At 42.9% G+C, this 22,981-nt stretch overlaps 1 protein-coding gene across 1 annotated transcript in view; it reads left to right on the forward strand.

The window, feature by feature from the left end:
• The window catches only part of LOC311224144 (electrogenic sodium bicarbonate cotransporter 1-like), a gene marked incomplete at its 5' end in the record, with an annotated part of 219,271 nt that extends 207,379 nt beyond the window's left edge, over positions 1-11,892 (forward strand). Inside the window, 4 exons of the mRNA XM_084309001.1 lie at positions 580-744; positions 5,570-5,663; positions 9,019-9,098; positions 11,775-11,892. Of these exons, the coding sequence (XP_084165127.1) occupies positions 580-744; positions 5,570-5,663; positions 9,019-9,062 (303 nt within the window). The 3' untranslated portion in view covers positions 9,063-9,098; positions 11,775-11,892. The remainder of the gene's footprint in view (positions 1-579; positions 745-5,569; positions 5,664-9,018; positions 9,099-11,774) is intronic.
• Between the last annotated feature and the right edge of the window lie 11,089 nt (positions 11,893-22,981).

The raw sequence follows: 22,981 nt of genomic DNA on the forward strand, positions 1-22,981 counted from the left end.
ATTGATGATGACTGTAATACTCGATGAAACTGTAAATGACGGCTGCCGCTCAGTGTACATTTTAAATCAAAATAATTATTGAATGAATGAATATATAGGGACGGGTCCTACCAGTCGTCTAGTGGTATACAGTGTGTCTAGTGTGCCCTTGGACTTCTCTGTGCCTACTGCAAGCACTTTGAACTGCAACTTCTGTATGAAAAGTGCTATACAAATAAAGTTTATTATTACTGGACTGGACACACTAACTGATCAAGTTACACCACTTGTGTCAGTGCCTCATTCAACGACACATCAATGTACATTGTTGTTACAAGCTCAGGTTACAGGACTCTCTCTATAAAGGCATCTTTCTCTTCTAACTTAAAACCTTCACTAAACTATTGACACACCAAGAAGTCATTGAAAAATGTGACTGTACGTGTGCAGTAGAGCTATGAAGCTCATTCAAACTACATGACAGTTTCAGAATCTATTTGAAGCAGTAATTCCTTTGGTTTGTCTCCTACCATAAAAATGCATTGAAATATAGAGTCTCTAAAAAAAACTGCAAAAACCTTTCTTATCTTTCCCTCTCAGATTCTTGCTCTGGTGGCTGTCAGGAAGGCCATGGACTACATGTTCTCCCAACACGAGCTTGGCTTCCTGGATGATGTCATCCCCGAGAAGGACAAGAAGAAGAAAGAGGATGAGAAGAAGAAGAAGAAGAAAAAGAGGGGCAGCATAGACAGTGATGCTGATGATGTAAGTTTGTATTTCTTTTCCCAGAATCTGATGTCAAATCCCCAATTTCGGTACAGTATATGAGATCACTTGCTACAGTAGGTCAATATCCGGGTAAATTGGTAATAAATGGTTGCTTACAGGCAGCTTACAGGACAACACTTTATCATTTCTAAAGCGCCAACTTCAGCGCAATCCTTCACTTCATTTAGGTGTCTGGTATATAGACTCAATTCTCAGTAACTCAAAACATGCCCTTACTGGTTGACGGATGGTAACAGTTATTTATTTTGAGAATTAGGAACATTTCTTCTCTTTTTCTACTATATAATGGTACTATAACATTGTATATAGTGGTCTCTATAGTAATAATAGTATTCATGGTATATATAGTGGTATATATAGTAATAATAGTATACATGCAGAGCCGTCTGGGAGAAATGCGAGGCCCTGTGCGAAGTGTTTTTATTAATGAATGAATACTCATTTTTGCCTTAAATTTCCAAAAGATATTAAATCAGGTTGTCGTCTCCATAGGCGCCGATTTATGTTTCTGCCAGTGGGTGCTCAAAACAGTTGAATGCCCTACCCCCACGCCCAAGATAAACTTTTTGCAATAACCATAGCCTACATGATTTGTTGCTATACGGATTTGGAAAAAGTTGTCAAACGCACACTTTTCCGACACACACGCACAAACACACACACACACACACACACACACACACACACACACACACACACACACACCCGTCTAGAACAAACACCTGTCTAGAACAAACACCCATTACGACCGCACCTCTCGCACGCCCCTTGCGGCGGCTCTGTATACATGGTGTATATATAGTGGTATATAGTAATAATAGTATACATGGTATATATAGTGGTGTGTATATAGTAATAATAGTATACATGGTATATATGGTAGTAATAAATGGCGGGGGGCGTCCAGTTAAGTCCAGGCTCAAAACACACTTTTATTCTCTAGCATTTGGATCTCCCTGATATGGTGTTCTGTGCCTATGATCTGTTTTTAATGTATTGATTTGTGCCTATGCACTATTGTGTGTAATGACGCCTATGTGAGCTCTTTCTATTTTTAGTTGGTTTTCTTTTTTATTCCTTGTGATTTTACTACCTGCCCTGGTCTGTATAGCCCTTTTGCTGTACAAGTACATGGGTTGTTTTTAAATGTGCTTTATACATAAAATACATTTGACTTGACTCCTCATCTTGGCTAGCTCCTCAGAGGGGGTAGAAGGGATTTTCTAGTATAGCGTCCAGCTTTTTCCTCATCCTAGGGGTGTAAAGGTACACGTATCCGTACCGAACCGAACCGTTTCAGTGTGTACCGTACCGTACAGAACGGCTGTGTAGTGTACCGAACGAATACAACGGCATGTTAACACTTTGATCGCCAGGGTTAAATTCATAATTTACCATCCCTCGCCAGCCCTATTTAACATGGAGAAGTTCCCCTTCTTTGCAGGGCTATAACTTTTTAAATTTTATTGCTAAATTGACATTACTATGGCCCATTCAACGTCCTATATCTATTGTTAAGGGTGTAGCAACGTTATACTTTTTCATTCACATATTCATACTAAAATACGGTCTAAAGTATAAGTATGTTTTTATCGTTTTCTGCAGCTTTCTCCAGAACTTGATTTATAGCCCTAAATGCATTATATTGATGATCAAATACAGTTTGGTAAGAATCTGTGCGAGATAAAAAATGTCAAATGGACGTACTTCTAGAAGTTACTACGTATGATCTGATGATGACCGGATGGGGGGGGTCGTTTTTTAATTCCGTGGGCAACGTTATAGCATTCATCTAGTATGGGTGATATGATCATTAGAGCAGTTAGTATCGAAGACATTAAAAAATAACGCTGAAACTCACCGTAGCTTCCTCTCGCCGTTGGGAGATGAGCGTTTTTTTTTTTTTTTTTACAAGTCGATTATAAAAAAAAATGTATCCACTTTTTCTCCCATTTTCTATTTTTCTCCCATCCCAATTTCGTATCATCCAATTCAACCCTCCCCTGTCTCGAACGCTGTTTCTTGCCTCCCACAAGCCGGCTGCAATGTGGACTAAGTCATACATAGCACGAGTCCCCTCCGATACTCGAGGTAACAGCAGTCGCATTTTTTCACCTGTGCGGTGCGATCTTTCAGCGTCAGGGGTCTGCGCTTTGGAGGGGCGCCGCCCCCATCGCTTCCTGATTCTACTGCGCAGGCGCACCAACCGACCTGTAGGAGTCGCTGTCCACAACGCCCGATCCCCACCCATCAGTTTCCCACCCCCTAATAATGTGTATTAGTACGGACGACCAGCTAAACTGAAAGCAATGTGGAGCGCTGGGCTCGAACAGGCGAACCCAGCGTCTCCAGTATTCGTGGTGAGCGCCTTGCCCACTGCACCACGTAGCCGCCCCTTCGATTATTAATTTCAATATAGAATATTCATTGACAGCCCTACAAGTACAATTAGTTACTGCACACTACATCACCCCTGAGTGGAACATGGAAAGCCAAACTTTCCCCCACTGTACCGAAAACCCGTACCAAACCTTGACTTCAAAACCGAGGTACATACCGTACCGTGGTTTTTGTGTACCGTTACACCCCTATATTGCACACATTGAAAGACTTGACTCTTCTCAGGAAGAAGAGACTTGGTGTTGTCTGGCCAGTCCAGTTTATTGTTCAAGTGTACTCCCAGGAACTTGTAGGTCTCCACCATCTCCACCTCCTCCCCTCGGATAGTGATTGGAGTAGGAGGCCTCTTCTTGCTTCGCCAATAGTCCACCAGCAGCTCCTTGGTCTTGCTGATGTTGAGTTGGAGGTGGTTGATGTTGCACTACCAAAGCTCTCCACTAGGGCTCTGTCCTCCTTGTTGTCCGTGATGTAGCTGACGATGGTGGAGTCATCAGAGAACTTCTGTAGGTGTCACCCACTTGAGTTATGGCGGAAGTCAGAGGTGTAGAGGCTGAACAGGAAGGCTGACACAGTAGCACAGTTCCTTGGGGGGCGCCGGTGTTTCTCACCAGTACATCTGAATTCAGTCGTTAAAGAAGAATGTGTGCCTGGTGCCAGTGTATGGCAGCCATTGAACCTGCATAGCCCAAGGTTGGGTTCTACCAGTGGTGGTGAAGGAGGCCAATACCACCCTACATTGTGGGGAGCGTTTTTGAGTGTCTAGAAAAGCGCTATATAAATGTAATGATCATTCATTCATCATTCATCTGACTGGCTGCCCTGCAGTCTGACGTACTGTGGTCTGTCTGGTGAGGTAGTCAGTGATCCAGACCACCAGTGTCTAAATGCCTATAGTGAAAAGATTTTCTACATTTTTAAATGCCTATAGTTAAAAAAGAAAAAAAATCTACATTTTATGGCATCAAACATTAATCTGACTGTCTTGATTTTGATTGCTAAATAAAACTGAATTATCTGAAGTCTACAATATATTCCAACGCTTTCATTTGGAAGGGGAAACACTTTCAAAGGTGCACTAGGTTTACTGGAGGAGCACAACAACGCCAGACGACTTTAGGCAGACAACCGGTGTGTTGCTGGTGTCTTGGCTATATTGCTTGTTTTTGACACATTGAATGGTAGCCTTTACTGTGTGCTATCCCCATCTTCTACACTAACAGATGGCCTTTAGTAATTAACATGAACTATTTCTAATTGGAAAACTTCAGGGTAGTTTACCAATGTAGGCGACTACATTTTGTAGCCCATTGTGTTAATAATTACATGCTATTTACTGTAAATAGTGTTTTTTTTTATTGGTAAATGTCAAGGTAATTTATTAAAGTAGACATAGGCAGTGGGTGAGGATGAGGAAGGCTACACAAAAAGTTAAACTCATGTTAGCCACATTCCTTGGCAGCAAACTCAATCAGCCAACCTAACATTGCCCACGGCTCGCACAAGCTGTAACGTTATGTAATAACATTACATATTTAACATCTAACGTTAATAAATAATCCATATCTTCATCAGGTGAAGTAATCCAGTCAGGATTTGTACTTCAGCTGTTAAACTGCAACTTGTCTTGCAGTGTTTTGTGACCGAACATTATAGCCTTACTGATTTTACTGTTATTTCTTTTATTTTTACATATATGCAGAATTTAGGGAAGCTAAGTTACCCGCCACCCCTCAAAATAGGCCCCATTCTATTAGTAATTACATGCTATTTGTCCTGTAATTAGTGGTGGTGTTTTTTTGTTGTTGTAAACTTCAGCATAGTTGAGCAGTATATCAGTATCTTTAAATTATTGAAATGTAAGTTTCTGGTAGTTATAGTGTATACTTTGCTGAGTAGTTTAGGTCTCCTTAAAAGTCAGATATATTTACATAGTAACTGCAGATCTATTTACATGTAATACATGTCAAATTACTTGAGTCATTTAATTGCAATATACATTTTATTTAACTATTTAAATACTGTCTCTCTGGATGCTGACATTATTTATTTGTGTTCTAATCATTATTGCTCAAATGGTCCAAATTTAAAACATTGAATGTGACTTTTAAAATGTAATGTGTGAAAATGACAATGTGAGCAAATAATATCAGCATTCAGAGCAGACAGACACATTGGACCATTTTAGCAACTTCTAGGTGAGTGTTTGATAATATATTTAGGTCCTATAGCACCTATAAGAAACATTAAATGACATGACATATCATTGCTCATAGGGCCCAAGTTAATCTCTGTGATATGAAGCATAGCTACATGACCAGCCGGAAACCAGCAAAAACAAACCTGAATGGAGAAGCAGGTTCACAATTCTGATTATCTCCTTTTTTGATATCCCCCTCAACAGTCTGACTACCCTTACAATGAGAATGTTCCCAGCATTAAAATCCCCATGGACATGATGGAGCAGGAGCCTTTCTTAGGTGATAAAGCCTCCGACAGTGAGTAAGCCCTCAACTCCACATCCTCTACTCTCCACCACCTCCTCTCTGCCTCCTCTCTGCCTTCTCTCCTCTCCTCACCTCACCTCTCTTCTCCACATCCCCTCCTCCTCTCCTCCCCTCTCCTCTCCACCTCCGCTCCCTCTTATATCCTCTCCTCTCCACTCTACCTCCTCTCTCCTCGCCTCCTCTCCTTTCCACCCCCACCTCCTCTAATTTTCTCTCCTCTCCACCTCCTCTCCACCTCCTCTTCCTCCGCTCCTCTTCTCTCCACCTCCTCTCCACCTCCTTCTCATTTCCTCTCTACCTCCTCTCCACCTCTTCTCCTATCCACCTCCTCCTCTCCACCTTTTCTCATCTTTTTTACACTCTCTTCTCCCCCTTTCTCCTCCTCTCCACCTCCTCTCCTCCTACCTCTTTTCCTCTCTCCTCCCTCCTTCCTCTCTATTCTCTCCCCTCCCCTCCCCTCCCCTCCCCTCTCCTCTCTTCTTTCTCCTCTCCTCCCCTCTCCTCTCCCCTCCTCTCTCCTCTCTTCTGCCCTCTCATCTTCTCTCCTCTCCTCTGCCTTCATCTTCTCTCCTCTCCTCTCCTCTCTTCTCCTCTCCTCTCCTCTCTTCTCCTCTCCTCAGGAAATCATTGTTTCATGTCCCGTCTCTTAAAATTTCTGCATGATATTAAAATATTTTATTGAATTCTCGTTCATTCTCGTTCCTTTGTACTCTGCCTGTGCTGTAGATTATTCAATCTCTCATTTGATTTCCATTTCTCTGTGCAGTTTATCTTCACTTACCTGTCCTTTGACCTCATTCTATTCCTCATTAACGTTGTTCACTGACCAGAGTTGTTTGTTGTGCTACTATGGATGTTCCTAAGGCCTTGTGAACCTTGTTATGCTTGTCTTCATATATTATGTTTTTATATGAAAGTCTGCCCATATTACTCCTCAATAATGACCTTTTTTCTGTGTAAAATATAACACAATTGCTCTGTTTCACTATGATGTATGATGTAGCCTAGTCTGCTGGTTAACCATCTGTAGTGTGATAGTAAAGGGTTAACCTTCTGTAGTGTGGTAGTGAAAGGGTTAAGGGTACTACTGCTCTTACCAATACTGCTTATTAATATGGTACTTTAAGGGTACTACCGCTCTTACCAATACTGCTTATTAATATGGTACTTTAAGGGTACTACCGCTCTTACTAATACTGCTTATTAATATGGTACTTTAAGGGTACTACCGCTCTTACCAATACTGATTATTAATATGGTACTTTAAGGGCACTACTGCTCTCACCAATACTGCTTATTAATACGGTACTTTAAGGGCACTACTGCTCTCACCAATACTGCTTATTAATACAGTACATTAAGGGTACTATTGCTCTTACCAATACTGCTTATCAATATGATACTTTAAGGGTACTCTTATGGCCAAGGAGCTCATCGCCTAATGATCATGGCAAATCCATCAAGATCTACTTGGCTGTGATTTCCACCTTTTAGGCCTCAATCAGTAGATCAACACCCCCTGGTGTGTTGCGTTATGAGAGAAGCTGCCTACCGGTATCCAAAGCCGTGGTCCCTCCCTGGGATTTGAATGCTCTCTGAACCGCTGGAGAGCATCGGTTTGAAACTGCTTTTGACTCTGTCCTCCATTGAGCCAGTGAGCGTCCAGTCTGGTCAGTAGGGGTGTAACGGTACACGTATCCATACCGAACAGGGTCAAAAGAATAAAGCAACAAAAAATGGTCAAGCAGCAAAAATGTCAAAATGAGAAAAAGCAGTGTGAGCAGGTGAGGTCTAGAGAGCTGTGACGAGGACAAGCTCTGTGAAGTGAGAACTTGACAACTGCTCCCTGCACTCTGCACTGCATTTGTAGGGCGTGGTGCCTCATCACCACACCTGTGATAAATTAGAAAGCGGCCATTTTAAACACAGGCAAAACAAAGAAAACAGTGTGTCAATCAAACCACCCATTAGTGACAACACACTACAACCACAATGAATACGCACCACAGACAGTAAGTATCCCTCCACCATGTGAAAGTAATACGTAACACAGCTCAATGACTTTGCGTGTCTCCTATCCGTCATGCAGCGCATTCAGGCCACGCCCACCGGGGGCTGTTTTTTTCACAATCTAATATTATTATTATAATTTTTTTAATTACAAGTCGATTATTAATTTGAATATAGAATATTCGTTGACAGCCCTACCTAACAGTTACTGCACACTACATCACCCCTGAGTGGAACATGGAAAGCCAAACTTTCCCCCACTGTACCGAAAACCCGTACCGAACCATGACTTAAAAGCCGAGATACGTACCGAACCGTGGTTTTTGTGTACCGTTACACCCCTACTGGTCAGTGCACCCCTCATGTATGCAGTTCACCTAGTTGTTCTTTGGTGTGCCTGCAGACGAACCCTGCTTTTGAACCTAAGGTGGTTAGTTCATCCTATCACTGCATCCATATAGAGTTTAGTTTCCTCTCTTCTCCTGAGGAGCTGCTCCCTCTCTGTCCGGTGCCACGCACATACATGGACAGAACTAAAGGAGTTTATTGGGTGGTGATAAACTCTTTATTTCATGGACTGGACCTCAGAAGCCCATTGCTCACCAGTACCTGTCCCACTGGCTAGTGGAGGCCATTGGGCTGGCATTTGAGAGCAAATGTATTGATTACTCTTAAGGGACTTGGGGCACATGCCACTCAAGCTATGGTCACATCTTAGGCTCTTTTCAGGTGTCTATTTAGGATAATTGTGATGCAGCAACCTGGGCTTTAGGCTGGACATTATTGTACTATTCACGGTGCAGGAGCTCTGGCCTCAATCAGTTCCTGTGGTAAGTATTTCATAGCCATGTCTTGTCTGTCAGCTAAGTCAGCTTCTTAGCATAGCCTTTAGAGAGAGAGTGGTCGCCTCTATGAGGCAGGGATACCAAACAAAGTTAGAAAAACATAACGTTACTCAACGCCCCACTTCTCTGATGACATAGTGAGGTCTAAAGCCCTCGCTTCCATTCTTCCAGTGGGCAAGGAAGAAACCTTGTTGAGTGATGTATCGTGGGCGAGCAGTGGAATATATAGGGAGGGAGGGGCTGCCAGGTAGCGCTGCATGTTTATAAGTCTGGTCATTGGACAGACCGGTGGATACAATCTTCTGTGGTTTTATCTTGCGAGAGCAATGACCTACTGTATGAGACTGAGAGGGACTAAATGATCAGAGAAACATGATATAATGTAACCAAAACGTGTATAACTTTTGCACAGGAGAGAGTCTACAGGCCATGCTAGCTTTAACTGTATGTTTCTTAATAGCTGGGTGATGTTTCTGTTGTTCCTTGCACAGGAGAGAAGTCTGCATCCTTCCTGGATCGACACACATCGTGCTGAGCAGCGCCACTACTACCAGGACAACTCTCTGTCCAGGTGAGGTCGGGTGTGTGTGGGATGATCCTCAGTGTGTGTGTGTGTGTGTGTGTGTGTGTGTGTGTGTGTGTGTGTGTGTGTGTGTGTGTGTGTGTGTGTGTGTGTGTGTGTGTGTGTGTGTGTGTGTGTGTGTGTGTGTGTGTGTGTGTGTGTGTGTGTGTGTGTGTGTGTGTGTGTGTGTGTGTGTGTGTGTGTGTGTGTGTGTGTGTGTGTGTGTGTGTGTTAAACAAAAGTATTTATTAAGAAAACTACAAGTTTTAACACAACAAAAGTGGAAAAGTGGAATCCTAAAGTAAAGGAGTAGTGGAATGGTTTTGGTTGGCCCCGCTGTGACCTCACTGCTAGATCTGGGTTCGCTGGCACAACATGTCAAACCAATAGTAAAGAACCTAGGTGTAAAGATCGACCCAGACCTTAAATTTGACAGCCAGATCAAGGCCGTGGTTAAAACAAGTTTTTTCCAGTTGAGGCAGCTGGCCAAAATTAAGCCCATCCTGCACGCCCAGCATTTTGAAGCAGTAATCCATGCATTTGTGACTACCAGGCTGGATTACTGCAATGCACTTTATATAGGGGTGAGTGGATCCTCAGTGGCTCGCCTTCAGATGGTGCAGAACGCCGCTGCCCGTCTTTTAACTGGCACTCGTAAATACGACCACATCTCACCGATTTTATTTTCACTCCACTGGCTCCCAGTGCACTTTAGGATTCAATTTAAAATTATTTTATTTGCTTTTAAAGCTCTTCATGACCTTGCTCCACCCTACCTCTCTGAGCTGTTGCAGGTCTATACACCTTCTCGCTCTCTCAGGTCAGCTGACCAGCTGCTCCTAGTAGTGCCTACAACTAGGCGTAAGCTCAGGGGGGACCGTGCTTTCTCCGTTGCCGCCCCCAAAATGTGGAATGAGCTGCCACTGCAGATTAGGCAGGCCTCATCACTGCCCCATTTTAAAGGCCTCCTTAAGACCCACCTTTTCTCTCTGGCTTTCGACACCATGTAGCTTGTTGATTTTATGATCTTATTGTCTTACTGTGTTGTTGTTGTATCGTTTTGTTACTGTGTCCTTTGCTTTTAAATATTTCTTTTTTTAAGTACTCTGATCTATTTTAACTTGTATTGCTGCCTATATTTACCTAATGTTTTTTATCTCTGTTTTGGTACTCTTGTTTTATTTTAATCTATTTTTAGTGCTGCTAATAGTTCTAATATGCTCCTCTGTACAGCACTTTGTGCCCCTGTGGCTGTTAAAGCGCTTTATAAATAAAGTTGGATTGGATTGGATTGGAATATGGACAGTGTAATGTAACTTTAATGTAACTGTAATTTAATGGTCAAATGTAACTGAAAACAAAATATAGCTGCCGGGGACCGAGGGAGAGTGGACTGGTAACTTATATTACGCTCCAAGAGCCAATCAGCCCAATCTCCCACACCTGAAGGCAATCAGCCCAATCTCCCACACATGAAGGCAATCAGACCAATCTCCCACACCTGAAGGCAATCAGCCCAATCTCCCACACCTGAAGCCAATCAGCCCAATCTCCCACACCTGAAGCCAATCAGCCCAATCTCCCACACTTGAAGGCAATCAGCCCAATCTCCCACACCTGAAGCCAATCAGCCCAATCTCCCACACCTGAAGGCAATCAGCCCAATCTCCCACACCTGAAGGCAATCAGCCCAATCTCCCACACCTGAAGCCAATCAGCCCAATTTCCCACACCTGAAGGCAATCAGCCCAATCTCCCACACCTGAAGGCAATCAGCCCAATCTCCCACACCTGAAGGCAATCAGCCCAATATCCCACACATGAAGGCAATCAGCCCAATCTCCCACACCTGAAGGCAATCAGCCCAATCTCCCACACCTGAAGGCAAAAAGGGTCATCTGACCAGAGAGTTCTGGTGCAGACTTTCTGAGCCCTCTATGCAGGCAAGGCTGTAACTTTGCAAACTTCACCCAAGGAAATTGTCAACAATCCAAAGAAAAATGTATGATTAAAGTGCATGAAGTTAAGGGCGGTCAGGTGGCGTAGCGGAGATTGCGCTCGTCACCAATGCAAGAGGTTGCGGTTTCGACTCCCGGAGTCAGCATTGCCTTGGCTTGGGCTGATCGCTATACTAACTCGTTTGGCTGGGTTAGGGGGAGGGAAGCCGTGGGTGGGAAACTGGCGTAGTGGACAGCGATGCCTACAGGTCAGGTCTGGGCGCTTGCTCAGTGGAGGCAGGACTTGAGGAAGGCAGCGTGACCTCCCACGCGTTACACTTCACCAATGAGAGCCCTCGCTGCCAGGTGAGAAGAGAGCCACTGGCTGTCGCTGCACATGTTGGAGGAAGCGTGCGGATACTTCAGGGTTCCCTTGTACCGACCAGTATGAGAACATGCGCACAACAACCAGGTAGGGGAGGGGGTGGAATTGGCACAACGACTAAATTGGGACGGGGAGAAAACAGAGACAAATCGGAGAAAGAGAGATACAAAAAATATATATATATAAAAGTGCATGAAGTTATTCATTTATTCAAAAAGCATGTCCTGGTATTAATGGCATGTGTTTCCATGTGCTGGACAAGAACAACTGGCCCTTAAAATTTTATTTGACTCCAACTTTAACAAAAGCCATGGTGTTTGTTTCCAACTCACAATTAACACCCCATATCCTTTTGTTTTTCAGCCCTGAGATGAGTCCACTGAAACCTGTGCCTCAAATTAGGATAGACATGGACCCAGACGATGACAATGGCTACTACTGGAAGAGCAGGGGGTCAGAGAGCTCTCTATAAAGAACCCACTCTATCCTACCAGCTCCTCTCCATAAAGAACCACTCTCCATCTTACCAGCTCCTCTCCATAAAGAACCCACTCTATCCTACCAGCTCCTCTCCATAAAGAACCACTCTCCATCTTACCAGCTCCTCTCTATAAAGAACCACTCTCCATCTTACCAGCTCCTCTCCATAAAGAACCCACTCTATCCTACCAGCTCCTCTCCATAAAGAATCACTCTCCATCTTACCAGCTCCTCTCTATAAAGAACCCACTCTATCCTACCAACTCCTCTATAAAGAACCCACTCTATCCTACCAACTCCTCTCTATAAAGAACCTCATCCATCCTACTAGCTCCTCTCTATAAAGAACCTCATCCATCCTACTAGCTCCTCTCTATAAAGAACCCACTCCATCCTACCAGCTCCTCTCTATAAAGAACCCCCATCCTACCAGCTGCTCTCTATAAAGAACCTCTTCATCTTACTAGCTCCTCTCTATAAAAAAAACACTCCATCCTACTAGCTCCTCTATAAAGAACCCACTCCATCCTACTAGCTCCTCTATAAAGAACCCACTCCATCCTACTAGCTCCTCTATAAAGAACCCACTCCATCCTACTAGCTCCTCTATAAAGAACCCCCTACATCCCACCAGCTCCTCTCGATACAGAACTGCCCCTCCACCCTTCTTCCTGAAAGCACATAATATATTATTTTTCTCCTTTTTAAATTATTCTTACTAAGAAAACATTCCTTAATCAAAAGATTTTTGTGAATAAGGGATATGAAAAAAGGGAATACTGGCAAAAAAGAGTGTAATAGAAGTATGAAGGGAAGGAAATGTACATTCTTTCCGATGAAGGAAGCCATTTTAGTACATTTTCAAAAGTTTCAAATTTTTTAAAGTATTTTCCCCTCATGATTCCACCTTTTTAGCTCTACTTCTAGATTTAAGGCATATTATAAAGTATGTTGATTGTTATGGCAGCATGGTTTGATATTGTCATTCTGTTTTTCCTGCTCTTTTAGATGACATAGTTCAAATTATTCAAGAGATTAATTGTATGACTACTTTTGAAATAAAATGTGCAAAATAGATATACCTTTGATATTGCAAGTACATTTTTACACCAAATGTGTCTGGACAGACACATTTAACATGCATTTATACAGTAGTAGGTATAGTTAATTAACATGACATGTTGTGATGATGTACAGATGAATATTTCTTTTTGATGCCGTCTTTATTGCAGCACTACTCTTCCCCATGTCTTTCTTTTCTTGTGTATCATTCATTCAATTTTTTTTGTCCCTGTTCTACTAAAATCATATATTTTTGGTTTTTATGATTGTGTTGTCGTGTGTCGGTCGTCTCTACTTGTGTGCTTTTGTTCCATGGGTAGAATCCACTCCTGAAATAACCATAATTTCTTCCTCAGCCAAACATAAAAGGAGAATGCCACTAATTTTAAGAAATCACACATATTGTTCCTGTGTCCCAGCACAGTTTGTGCACTGTTCTACTACAGCTTTAAATCCAAGAGAGAACCTTCGCATCTGTGATGTCATGTATATATTCTTTTTATTTTTTATTATTGTTTAATTTTTTATATAAATATAAAAAGTAGGGACACTGACTTTTTCAAGCTATAGTGTGTAAACTTGAGTTCTCACACCCAAAGGAGGTTTATATTTTAGTGCTGCTAACAGATCTGGGACCTGTTCCACTTACGTTGCTCAACTAGTGTAGTCCTAGATTTTATGACCTCTGCAGTATTGGATTACCAAGCTCATTTGCATCTGTTCCTTGAATGCAGATGCAGGATTGATTCAACATCCAGGTTTGTTTAGACATGCAGGATTGATTAGACAAACATGGATTCAATCATCTAGGAATCCGATATGGGCACGCATTTGTGGAAATTAGTTTGTGAATGGGGTAGGATATAATTTGCATGATAAATCATACAAGATTATTTAAAAGTAGGCAGGACTAGCAATTGGAGATTCTGGGTCTGTATCCAGGCAAAGATCAAATCAAATCCAGTGAATAAATCAGCCTTTTTGCAGGTTTGAGCTGAAGGAGTTGTTTCTCTGGTAACACGTTAGACTAAAACATGATTCAAGGAACTGTCAAACTGTCAATCTTATCCAGGCAACTCAGTTATCCACGTACAAGGAACAGGCTCCTGAAGCAGGATGTAAACCTCACACAAACATTTTATGGAGCTACGGGTGGTGCCCCATTCTACAGAGTAGCCCGCAGATCTAGATCCAGGTGACATTGGAGGGTTCTCTCGTTAATTTAGGGGGGGGGGGGGGTGCATGTTCAGGAATATTACCTGAATCATCCTGGGGCACAGGAATAACGTGAATAATTACAATTAGTGCCACTCCTCTTTAACTCTAGGAATGCATATTATATAACTGCTTGTGCTGCACAAAATGATTTACCTAAGTGTCTTATAAGAGAATTTTCTAGACTGAAATCCATTTTGGTTATGGTCTGACCAGGAATTATGAGAAGGAAATAAAAATGAAACCCCTTGGAATTAGGGATGTTCGATATTTTTTACCGATATACCGATATTGTCCAACTCTTAATTACCGATACCGATATATGCAGGGCCCCCCCCCCCCCCCCCCCCCCCAAAAACGGAATAATTTCAGGTAATTACCATTACATATCTCTTCGTCGTGGAATTAACACAACATTATGCATACTTTTGACAATAAATAAAATCTGAATTTGTTCTTACTCGCTTGCCTGGGTAAATAAAGATTAAATAAATGTAAAAAAATATATATATATTTAAACCGATACCGATCATTTCCGATATCACATTTTAATGACAATATCGGGCGATAATATCGGACATCCCTACTTGGAATGGGACGGAATTGTCACTAAACTGCAGTGATCAGAAACCTCTACTGTTGTACATGTTTTTAACTCTAATCTCAACCCGGTAAACATGGGTTGACATGTCACGCTAGTCCTTCCACAATCTCCTTCCTACATAATGTCATACATAGTGGGCCCATCCACAGAGTCATACCTGTCCCATCCTACCAGCATTTGATTCCCTCAAAGCTAACTGGCAGGGTCGGGGTTCCGTTGGCTTTCATTGGTCAGTATTACTGGTAAGATTTGGCACAGTTTGGTGTTCTTGTTTTTTGTACCTTTTCTTTTCTTTTTCTAAAAGGGAGTATGTATGCACTGATGTCTGGGACTGATTCATTCTGTATCCATAGAAATAGAGAAACTTTAGAAACATAAAGGTCCTACACAGGTCTGCATTGTGTAAACAGGAATCTCGTCATTCCTAGACCTTTTGTGAAATTCCCAAACCTACAAAAGTATTGTGGGGGAAAATATTGTTCCAGAATTTTCAAATCCAATCAAGGAATTCAGGTCTGGGGGAAAAGGATTCCACCACGGGAGGCCTTGTGATGAAGAACCATGAGAACACTTTCCATTGTTTTAAACAACCTCCATTAATGTCCTACAGCACCTCAAAGCCCAATGTTGTTTGTACATGTAACATTCCAGTTAAAAAGATCATTATCAATGTATTTATTTTCATCTGAAGAATTTAGTTGGTTTGTCTAACTCTGCCGTGCACCTGTATATGACTGTGTGATCGACAAGCCAACACCAAGATGCAAGAATTTACTTTTTACCATCCTGGAAATGGTGTTTTAGAATTGCGTTGGTTTGTTTCAGATGTCAATAGATCTGTAAACATAATGGGATCATTTATACTTGTTGTTGTTGACATCAGGGTTTTTAGCCATGAACAGCAAAGTGTGGAAAGAAATGTGACTTATGTCTGGGCCTGGGACATATTTTTCAGGGGAGTAGCTAGTAGGGGTGGGACGATACATCGATCCAGATCGATACATCGATGTAATTATCAACGATCGAATCGGATCGATGCGATGTAATAAGATCGATTCATATCGATACTCTTATTTTGAAAATCCTGTGGCGAGTCTCATAACTGATTGTGTTAAATGGGCATATGATATCATCTCATATCGATCGCAGGCACCTGAATCTAATCGTATTGTATCGTGAGAGACTTTGTGATATCGGCAAATATCGTATCGTTGTCCAAAGAATCGATATCGTATCGTATCATGATGAAACTGGTGATTCCCACCCCTAGTAGCTAGTGACATTGTCTAAGGTAGTGTCCCATCACCCATCAACCTATCTTGTATCTTAACCCTAACCACTCCCAATACCAACACATTCAAAATACAACTGCCTTGGCATAACAACTAAAGGGATGAGAGAAAAGGTTGAAAGGCTGGTGTATGGTATACTGATGATCTGGTGTATGGTATATTGATGATCTGGTGTATGGTATACTGATGATCTGGTGTATGGTATATTGATGATCTGGTGTATGGTATACTGATGATCTGGTGTATGGTATACTGATGATCTGGTGTATGGTATACCGATGATCTGGTGTATGGTATACCGATGATCTGGTGTGGTATACTGATGATCTGGTGTATGGTATACTGATGATCTGGTGTATGGTATATTGATGATCTTGTGTGGTATACTGATGATCTGGTGTATGGTATACTGATGATCTGGTGTATGCCATACTGATGATGTGGTGTATGGTATACCAATGAGCTGGTGTATGGTATACTGATGATCTGGTGTATGGTATATTGATGATCTTGTGTATGCCATACTGATGATGTGGTGTATGGTATACTGATGAATTTGGAATTAACTAGGACGGGCTACATTTTCTTTTTTAACCGAGGGCCTATTTATACATTGTCTGGCATGGTGTTGATCATTTCACTGATGGCTGTAGCATTGAGAAGGCTTCCATACAATCCGTTTTTGTTATTTTCAAAAACATAATTTTCCAAAATAGGAAGCTGTACAGTGCAATCAGATGCATTTTATGTTCTGAGGAAATGGTTGCAAACTGCACATGGTATTGAGCGTTATAATGACTGCCATATGCTGTGTGCTATCTGAATTAGTTACATACATACTGGCCTATGAAACTCTTTGATATGAACTGACACATGATCTGTGCTCTCAGCTGGTGGCCAATGTTATTGACATTCCAGTTTCCCAAGGACCCTTAACTTGTATGGTGTGTGTACACACACTGTGTGTGTGTGATTGATTGATTGAATTGATTGATTGATTGAAAAGTTTATTAACAGATTGCAGAATGGGTACAGTACAGTACAGCTCAATACATACAATTGTTAAGGGGATGCAGACCAGAGAAAGACTTTCGTCTTGTTTACATCAGGGTCCCCCATTTTCAATTCATCATAACATATACGACACACACGACATACAGATAGACAGTACTGCTACATCTATACATTTATGACATACCAGATTTGCAAATACAGTACCGTTTGTGATACAAAAAGTGTCCAGAAAAAGAGTGTATATACATTTGACGTAGAAACTGTACATTGGGTAGGTGGGGTGGGTGGGTGGGGGCTGTACATTGGAGGGGGGGGGGGGTTGGGGACACTGTACATTGGAATACTGACAAAGCCATACTTGGTCATTTACTGTACAACTGGGTTAGGACATTTGTAGGGGCCAGTGTGTGTGTGTGCGCGTGCGTGCGCCTTGGAAGACAATAAACAGCAGTTCCTGAAGGGGACATCTTTGGGTGTTTTCTGCTGTGCTGTCTGCTGTTCTGCTTTTAATCAGCCTCTCCATTGCAACTTGTCTTGCAGTGTTGAGCCTCAATGTCTAAATGATGATTAAAAGCACAACATAAGAGTGGAGACAAGACAGACAACAACAGACCACATCAAGCAGTCAATAACTTATAGGCTGATCAATAGAGAAGTCAATAAAATATAGGCTGATCAATAGAGAAGTCACTAACTTATAGGCTGAGCCGTAGATAAATCAATAACGTATAGGCTGAGCAGTAGAGAAGTCAATAACTTGTAGGCTGATCAATCGAGAAGTCAATAACTTCTCAATAGAGAAGCTGATCAATAGAGAAGTCAATAACTTGTAGACTGAGCAGTAGAGAAGTCAATATAGGCTGATCAATAGAGAAGTCAATAACTTATAGGCTGAGCAGTAGAGAGCAAACTAGCTACTCTGCTCAAAGCCTCCAGCCTTACTAGCGAGGGCTAATGTGCGTTTACCACTGTAAGGCATATGGGGGGGGGGGGGGGGGGCACAATTTTTCAAACTTAAAAGCACATAGTTTTGCATCTATAATTAGCACCAGTTCTTTCAATGCATATTATTAATTACACAATGATATATTGAGGGGGACAACTCCCTGGTAGAGGATTGGATTGGAGCCATGGTGAGAGGATGCAGCATAGTGCTCAATACTAGTGAAATCCTAAAAGTTTCTCAAAACTAGTGAAAGTATGGCAGACAATGTTTAATAGCACCTGGGTTCAGTACTAGTCAACATCATACCAGTCAATGTTTAAATGGAGCCTGGGTTCAGTACTAGTCAACATCATGCCAGACAATGTTTAATTAGAGCCTGGGTTCAGTACTAGTCAACATCATGCCAGACAATGTTTAATTATAGCCTGGGTTCAGTACTAGTCAACATCATGCCAGACAATGTTTCAATTATAGTTCTCTGACAGCACTGGAGGGCAAGGTGTCTGCAGTAAAACACAAGGTTTCATCTAACACGAAACGCATGGGCGAAGCTCAGAGATGTATACATGAGGCAGAAAACACACTTGAAAGCACAGAAGCAGCAATTAAACAGGTTATTACCTCAGTTGTCAGAATCATTGGCAATGTGTTGCATTGTTAACTAGCTAACATTTGATATATTGGTTGATGTCCTCAGATAGCTTGTATATTTTGCTTATCTCCCATAAGCTTCAGTAGAACTGACACAATCTGGCAATTGATAATAAAATCTTGAATCTTGACTACTTTTCTATTTAGCTTTATCCTGTAATTGGGTTATAAGATCACAATAAGGGAGATATCTCTCATCATTACATCATAACAACTAAGCCACATGGAAGCTCACCTGGGAGGTGTTGGGTGGGGGAGGGGTTAGGTGTAATTGCAATGGCCCTTGGGTAAAGTAGTTCAGCATGCATTGTTAACAGAAACAAGCATTGATGGTCTCTGGCTCAAAACAAGCTATTTTGGTATCATCATGGTTCATAAGACATAGATTGAAAAGTATCCGCCCAATTTGTACAAGTGATGGCTTATTCTGAAGGTATGAACCTGTACTTTCATATCATGTAAACATTTCAGTAAATCTTCTTCGGCCACACCTGCCCTGGGCTAATCAGACCTAGGATCAGGTGTGGCTACGCACCTGTAGCTTATTTTAGGTAATCAATGGACACAGGTTAAATATCTGCCGTCCTCACACACACTGAGCTTCTGTCATGACAAGCTTCCATCGGCTCTGCCTTGTACCATCGTGCCACCTCGTCAATAAACTGGTTTTCTGTAAATACCGTCTCTGCCTGTGTCTCTGAATCTGAGAGCCCAGTAGAAAGCCACCTTGGTGAAGTGTGTGTGACACAACGTTTTACTGCGGTGCACAATAAATGGCAATGTACAAATGAATGTAAATAAATAGCCAAATAATTCAATCAATATAATACTAGTCTGTGATGAAAATGATGAAAAACACTCTGTCTCTCTCTCTCTCTCACACACACTGTCTCTCTCTCTCTCTATCTCTCTCTCTCTCTCTCTCTCTCTCTCTTACACACACACACCCTCTCTCTGTCTCTCTCTCTATCCAAAATAGCTCTTACAATTCACGGTAGTTGCAGTAGTCCTGATCATAGCAGGGAATGAACAGCTCTTTAGCTCCTGCATATATAGAATATATATTAGTTGCTCAGGAGGTAGAGCAGTCGTCTGGTAATCCGGAGTTCTTGGTTCGATACCCGCTCCTCCGCCGTCGGTGTGTGAATGTGTAAGTTAATGGGTCAAATGTGAGGAACAAATTGTAAAGCACTTTGGATAAAAGCGCTATATAAATGCAGCATTTACCATTTATATATATATATCTTGCACAAAAAAGCAAATTATTCTTTCTAAAATCTGTGGACGTTTTTATTTGTATTTGTATTTTTAATTACACTAAATGCAAAGTATTACCTTTACTCTTTTTAATTTGTTTTACACACTACAGTAATAATAATAATAATAATAAACAAGACCTCACAATACCATAACAATAATAATAATAACTGTTGTGAAGAATCAGATTAAACCGAATATATATATTTATTTATGGATATATATTTAATAGTATTTGTATATCGTTTGATATCCCTTGTATATTCCTTGTACATATACACTGAATATCCCTTTAGTCTACTAACAGCCCATAATAGTTTCATTCTCTCATTGGACAAGAACTTGGCGCCAGCAGCCAAGCCCCTTGGTTCAAGTTCAATCGTGCCGACGAACATGTCGTTACTAGCCCCAGTTCCGCGTAGGAATACGTCTGCCGAAATACGAATGGTACTATTTGTTCACAGCGCATATATATATGGCGCAAGTAAAGTAGAACTTTCTTTTAGTCCTTTAGCCCTTAGTTCTTTACCCTCCAACCTAGTGGCAAGACGTTAAGCCTCACCCACGATACACGTGTGGTGCAGTATGGTCAATTTGGCCTCAGAATGGCATTGAGACATCGTGCGGATTAATAGTTGAATTGTCATAGTTTGGCACTATACCGTCGAGTGGGACGTATTTCTATTAAGTTAATAATAGTCTATTATGTATGGTGCATCGTTCGGTTAGAGTTATAAAGTGAGCAGTACCCCCATCGTTCCTGGCGTTATCTAGAGTCTTAACCAGGCTGGGCAGACCACGTGTGGTGCCTTCATCCGAGGAGTTCTGGGCCAGGACGAGTGGACCTGCACATTGGATTACCTTACCCGGACGACGGCGAGCCCTACACGGCTTGGATTATCTACTTGCTTTGGGTGCTTTGATTTATGCCATGGATAACAGCCAACACTAGTGAGTGTTGGAACTACCCCCCGAGAGGAGTCCAGGTGAGACGGCGCTCTACCCCGAGTGAGGTCGCCTCACGTCTCTTCGTTGTGGACCGGCAGCTACCGTCTACAAGAGGGCCCAGCTGTATTCATCTGTGGACCGAGGTTCTGTGGGCACCGTGTTCAGCACTCTGAATTCTCCCAAGAAATCGTTGGCCAGATGGGATATCGCCGGCGGCTCTCCTAACCCCCCCCCCCTCTACTGACTTACAACCAGCGGGACCCCCTTTTAGTATATCCAGCTATAATCATTTAAGTACCATCGCTATAGTTCCCTAAAGAACCAGGTTGCATACTTGCTCCCTGCGTAACCAGAGATTGGACATTCAATGTTGATTTGCCTACGAATACTCATTTGCCTTACAAGTGCATTCAAATCATAAATGTCATTAAGTGAACGTTGTATATACCCTTTGCTATATAAAATATTCGATTTATACATTTGTGTGGACTTCGTTTCATGGTGGGAAAGTGTTCATCATATCTATATCATGTACTGTGTGGCCAGTAGTTAAAGTACATAATCGGTAGTGGTTTAATGATACCATACTTATCAATACAGTCAGGGAATTGTACCCCTCAGTTACAATTGGTCCTTCGAGCCGGAGGGTAACTAGTGTAATATTAATATAGTGTTATTAATATTGAAATGGCCTATGATGAACACTCCACGAAACGGTCCTCCTAACGTAGAACGCCCGCGGCGCAGACGACAGACACCTCAGTACTTAGAGGATTACGCTGTCAGTCAACTACCTAGCCTTCGACAAACGGTAAACGCGGTAAAAGTAGAAAGTAAAATTATGTCTGACCTTAACGACCAGGTTACCCCGACCACAGAGGCCCTAGTGGGTTCTAATGTAACTGACCAAGCTCACGGTGGGGACCAGGAGGGAGCTGACATGCCTTTACCCCCCGCCAATACCGAAGAAGTAGTCCCCGACCAGCCCCGGGAGGAAGACAACCCTACAGAGAGAGAACTCTGCACGGAAGAAGAGGAGGAGAGCGCCGAGGAAATAGAGCTCCAGGACTCCCCAACGAGTACAGCCAGGAGCGGCTCACCTCTACAACCGTCTTCCCCCAGCGAAGCGGAGAGGATGCTATCACAGGCGTTCCTCGCCAGCCTGACAGCCTCTACCGAACGCGATCGACTTCAGGGTGAACGCGATCGACTTCAGGGTGAACGCGATCGACTCCAGACACAGCAACGGAGCGAAGAAGAGCGCATACGCCTGGAGATGAGACGCCTTCAGACGGAAGAGAATATGGCAAGAGACCCGGCCGACGCCCAGCGCGCCGCTGCCGGTGCCCAAAGAGAAACAGAGCGCGACCTCGCTCTCATCCAGCGCGAAACCGAGCGCGACAGACTACAGGGCGAGCGCGACAGACTACAAGCCGAGCGCGACAAGCTACAAGCGCAGCTAATGGAGCAGCTGATCCTCAAGGCAACACCCTCTCCCTCCGCCAGGGGTTCAAGGAACTCGTCGAGACAACAGTCAAGGGCAGCGTCTCCTAACCGAGCAAGCGACCCTGAACTTGACCAACAGACCAAGCCTATACCCCCCGCAGACTCCCTTCCCCGACCGGTCCAAGCGAGACCCAGCTACAAGGAAGGAGCGGCATACACTGCGGAGAAGCTAAATAAACGACTACAGGATCTAGAGGACCTGATAGAAGAAGAAGAGGGAGAGGAGGAGAACCAAGCCCGACGACAGCACAGTACTCCACCGGACCAGGAGGTCCAGTACAGCCCAGGCTATACCCCCGCGGCGCTGCGCTACAGACCCCCGACCCTATTCACGGGTGAGCACGACGCACGACCAGCCCCGAGGAATAGCACCTGGACCAGCGGGCCATGGTACCCTGCCGGTACCAGCCCACAGAGAGGCGCAAGAGGAGACTCGCCTAGGAGGTCTCTCCCCCAACGCTCGCCGATGTATCAGCCATCCACGGCGTCATACATTGCCACACCGACGTTTCCAGACTTCACCTATGAGAATCGAGCACAGTACACGGAGCTCCGGATGTGCTTAGAGACAATGATGGTGGATGTCGCTGATGAA

This window comes from Notolepis coatsorum, assembly GCF_963971535.1.
Source record: "Notolepis coatsorum genome assembly, chromosome: 2".
Classification (NCBI taxonomy): Eukaryota; Metazoa; Chordata; class Actinopteri; order Aulopiformes; family Paralepididae; genus Notolepis; species Notolepis coatsorum.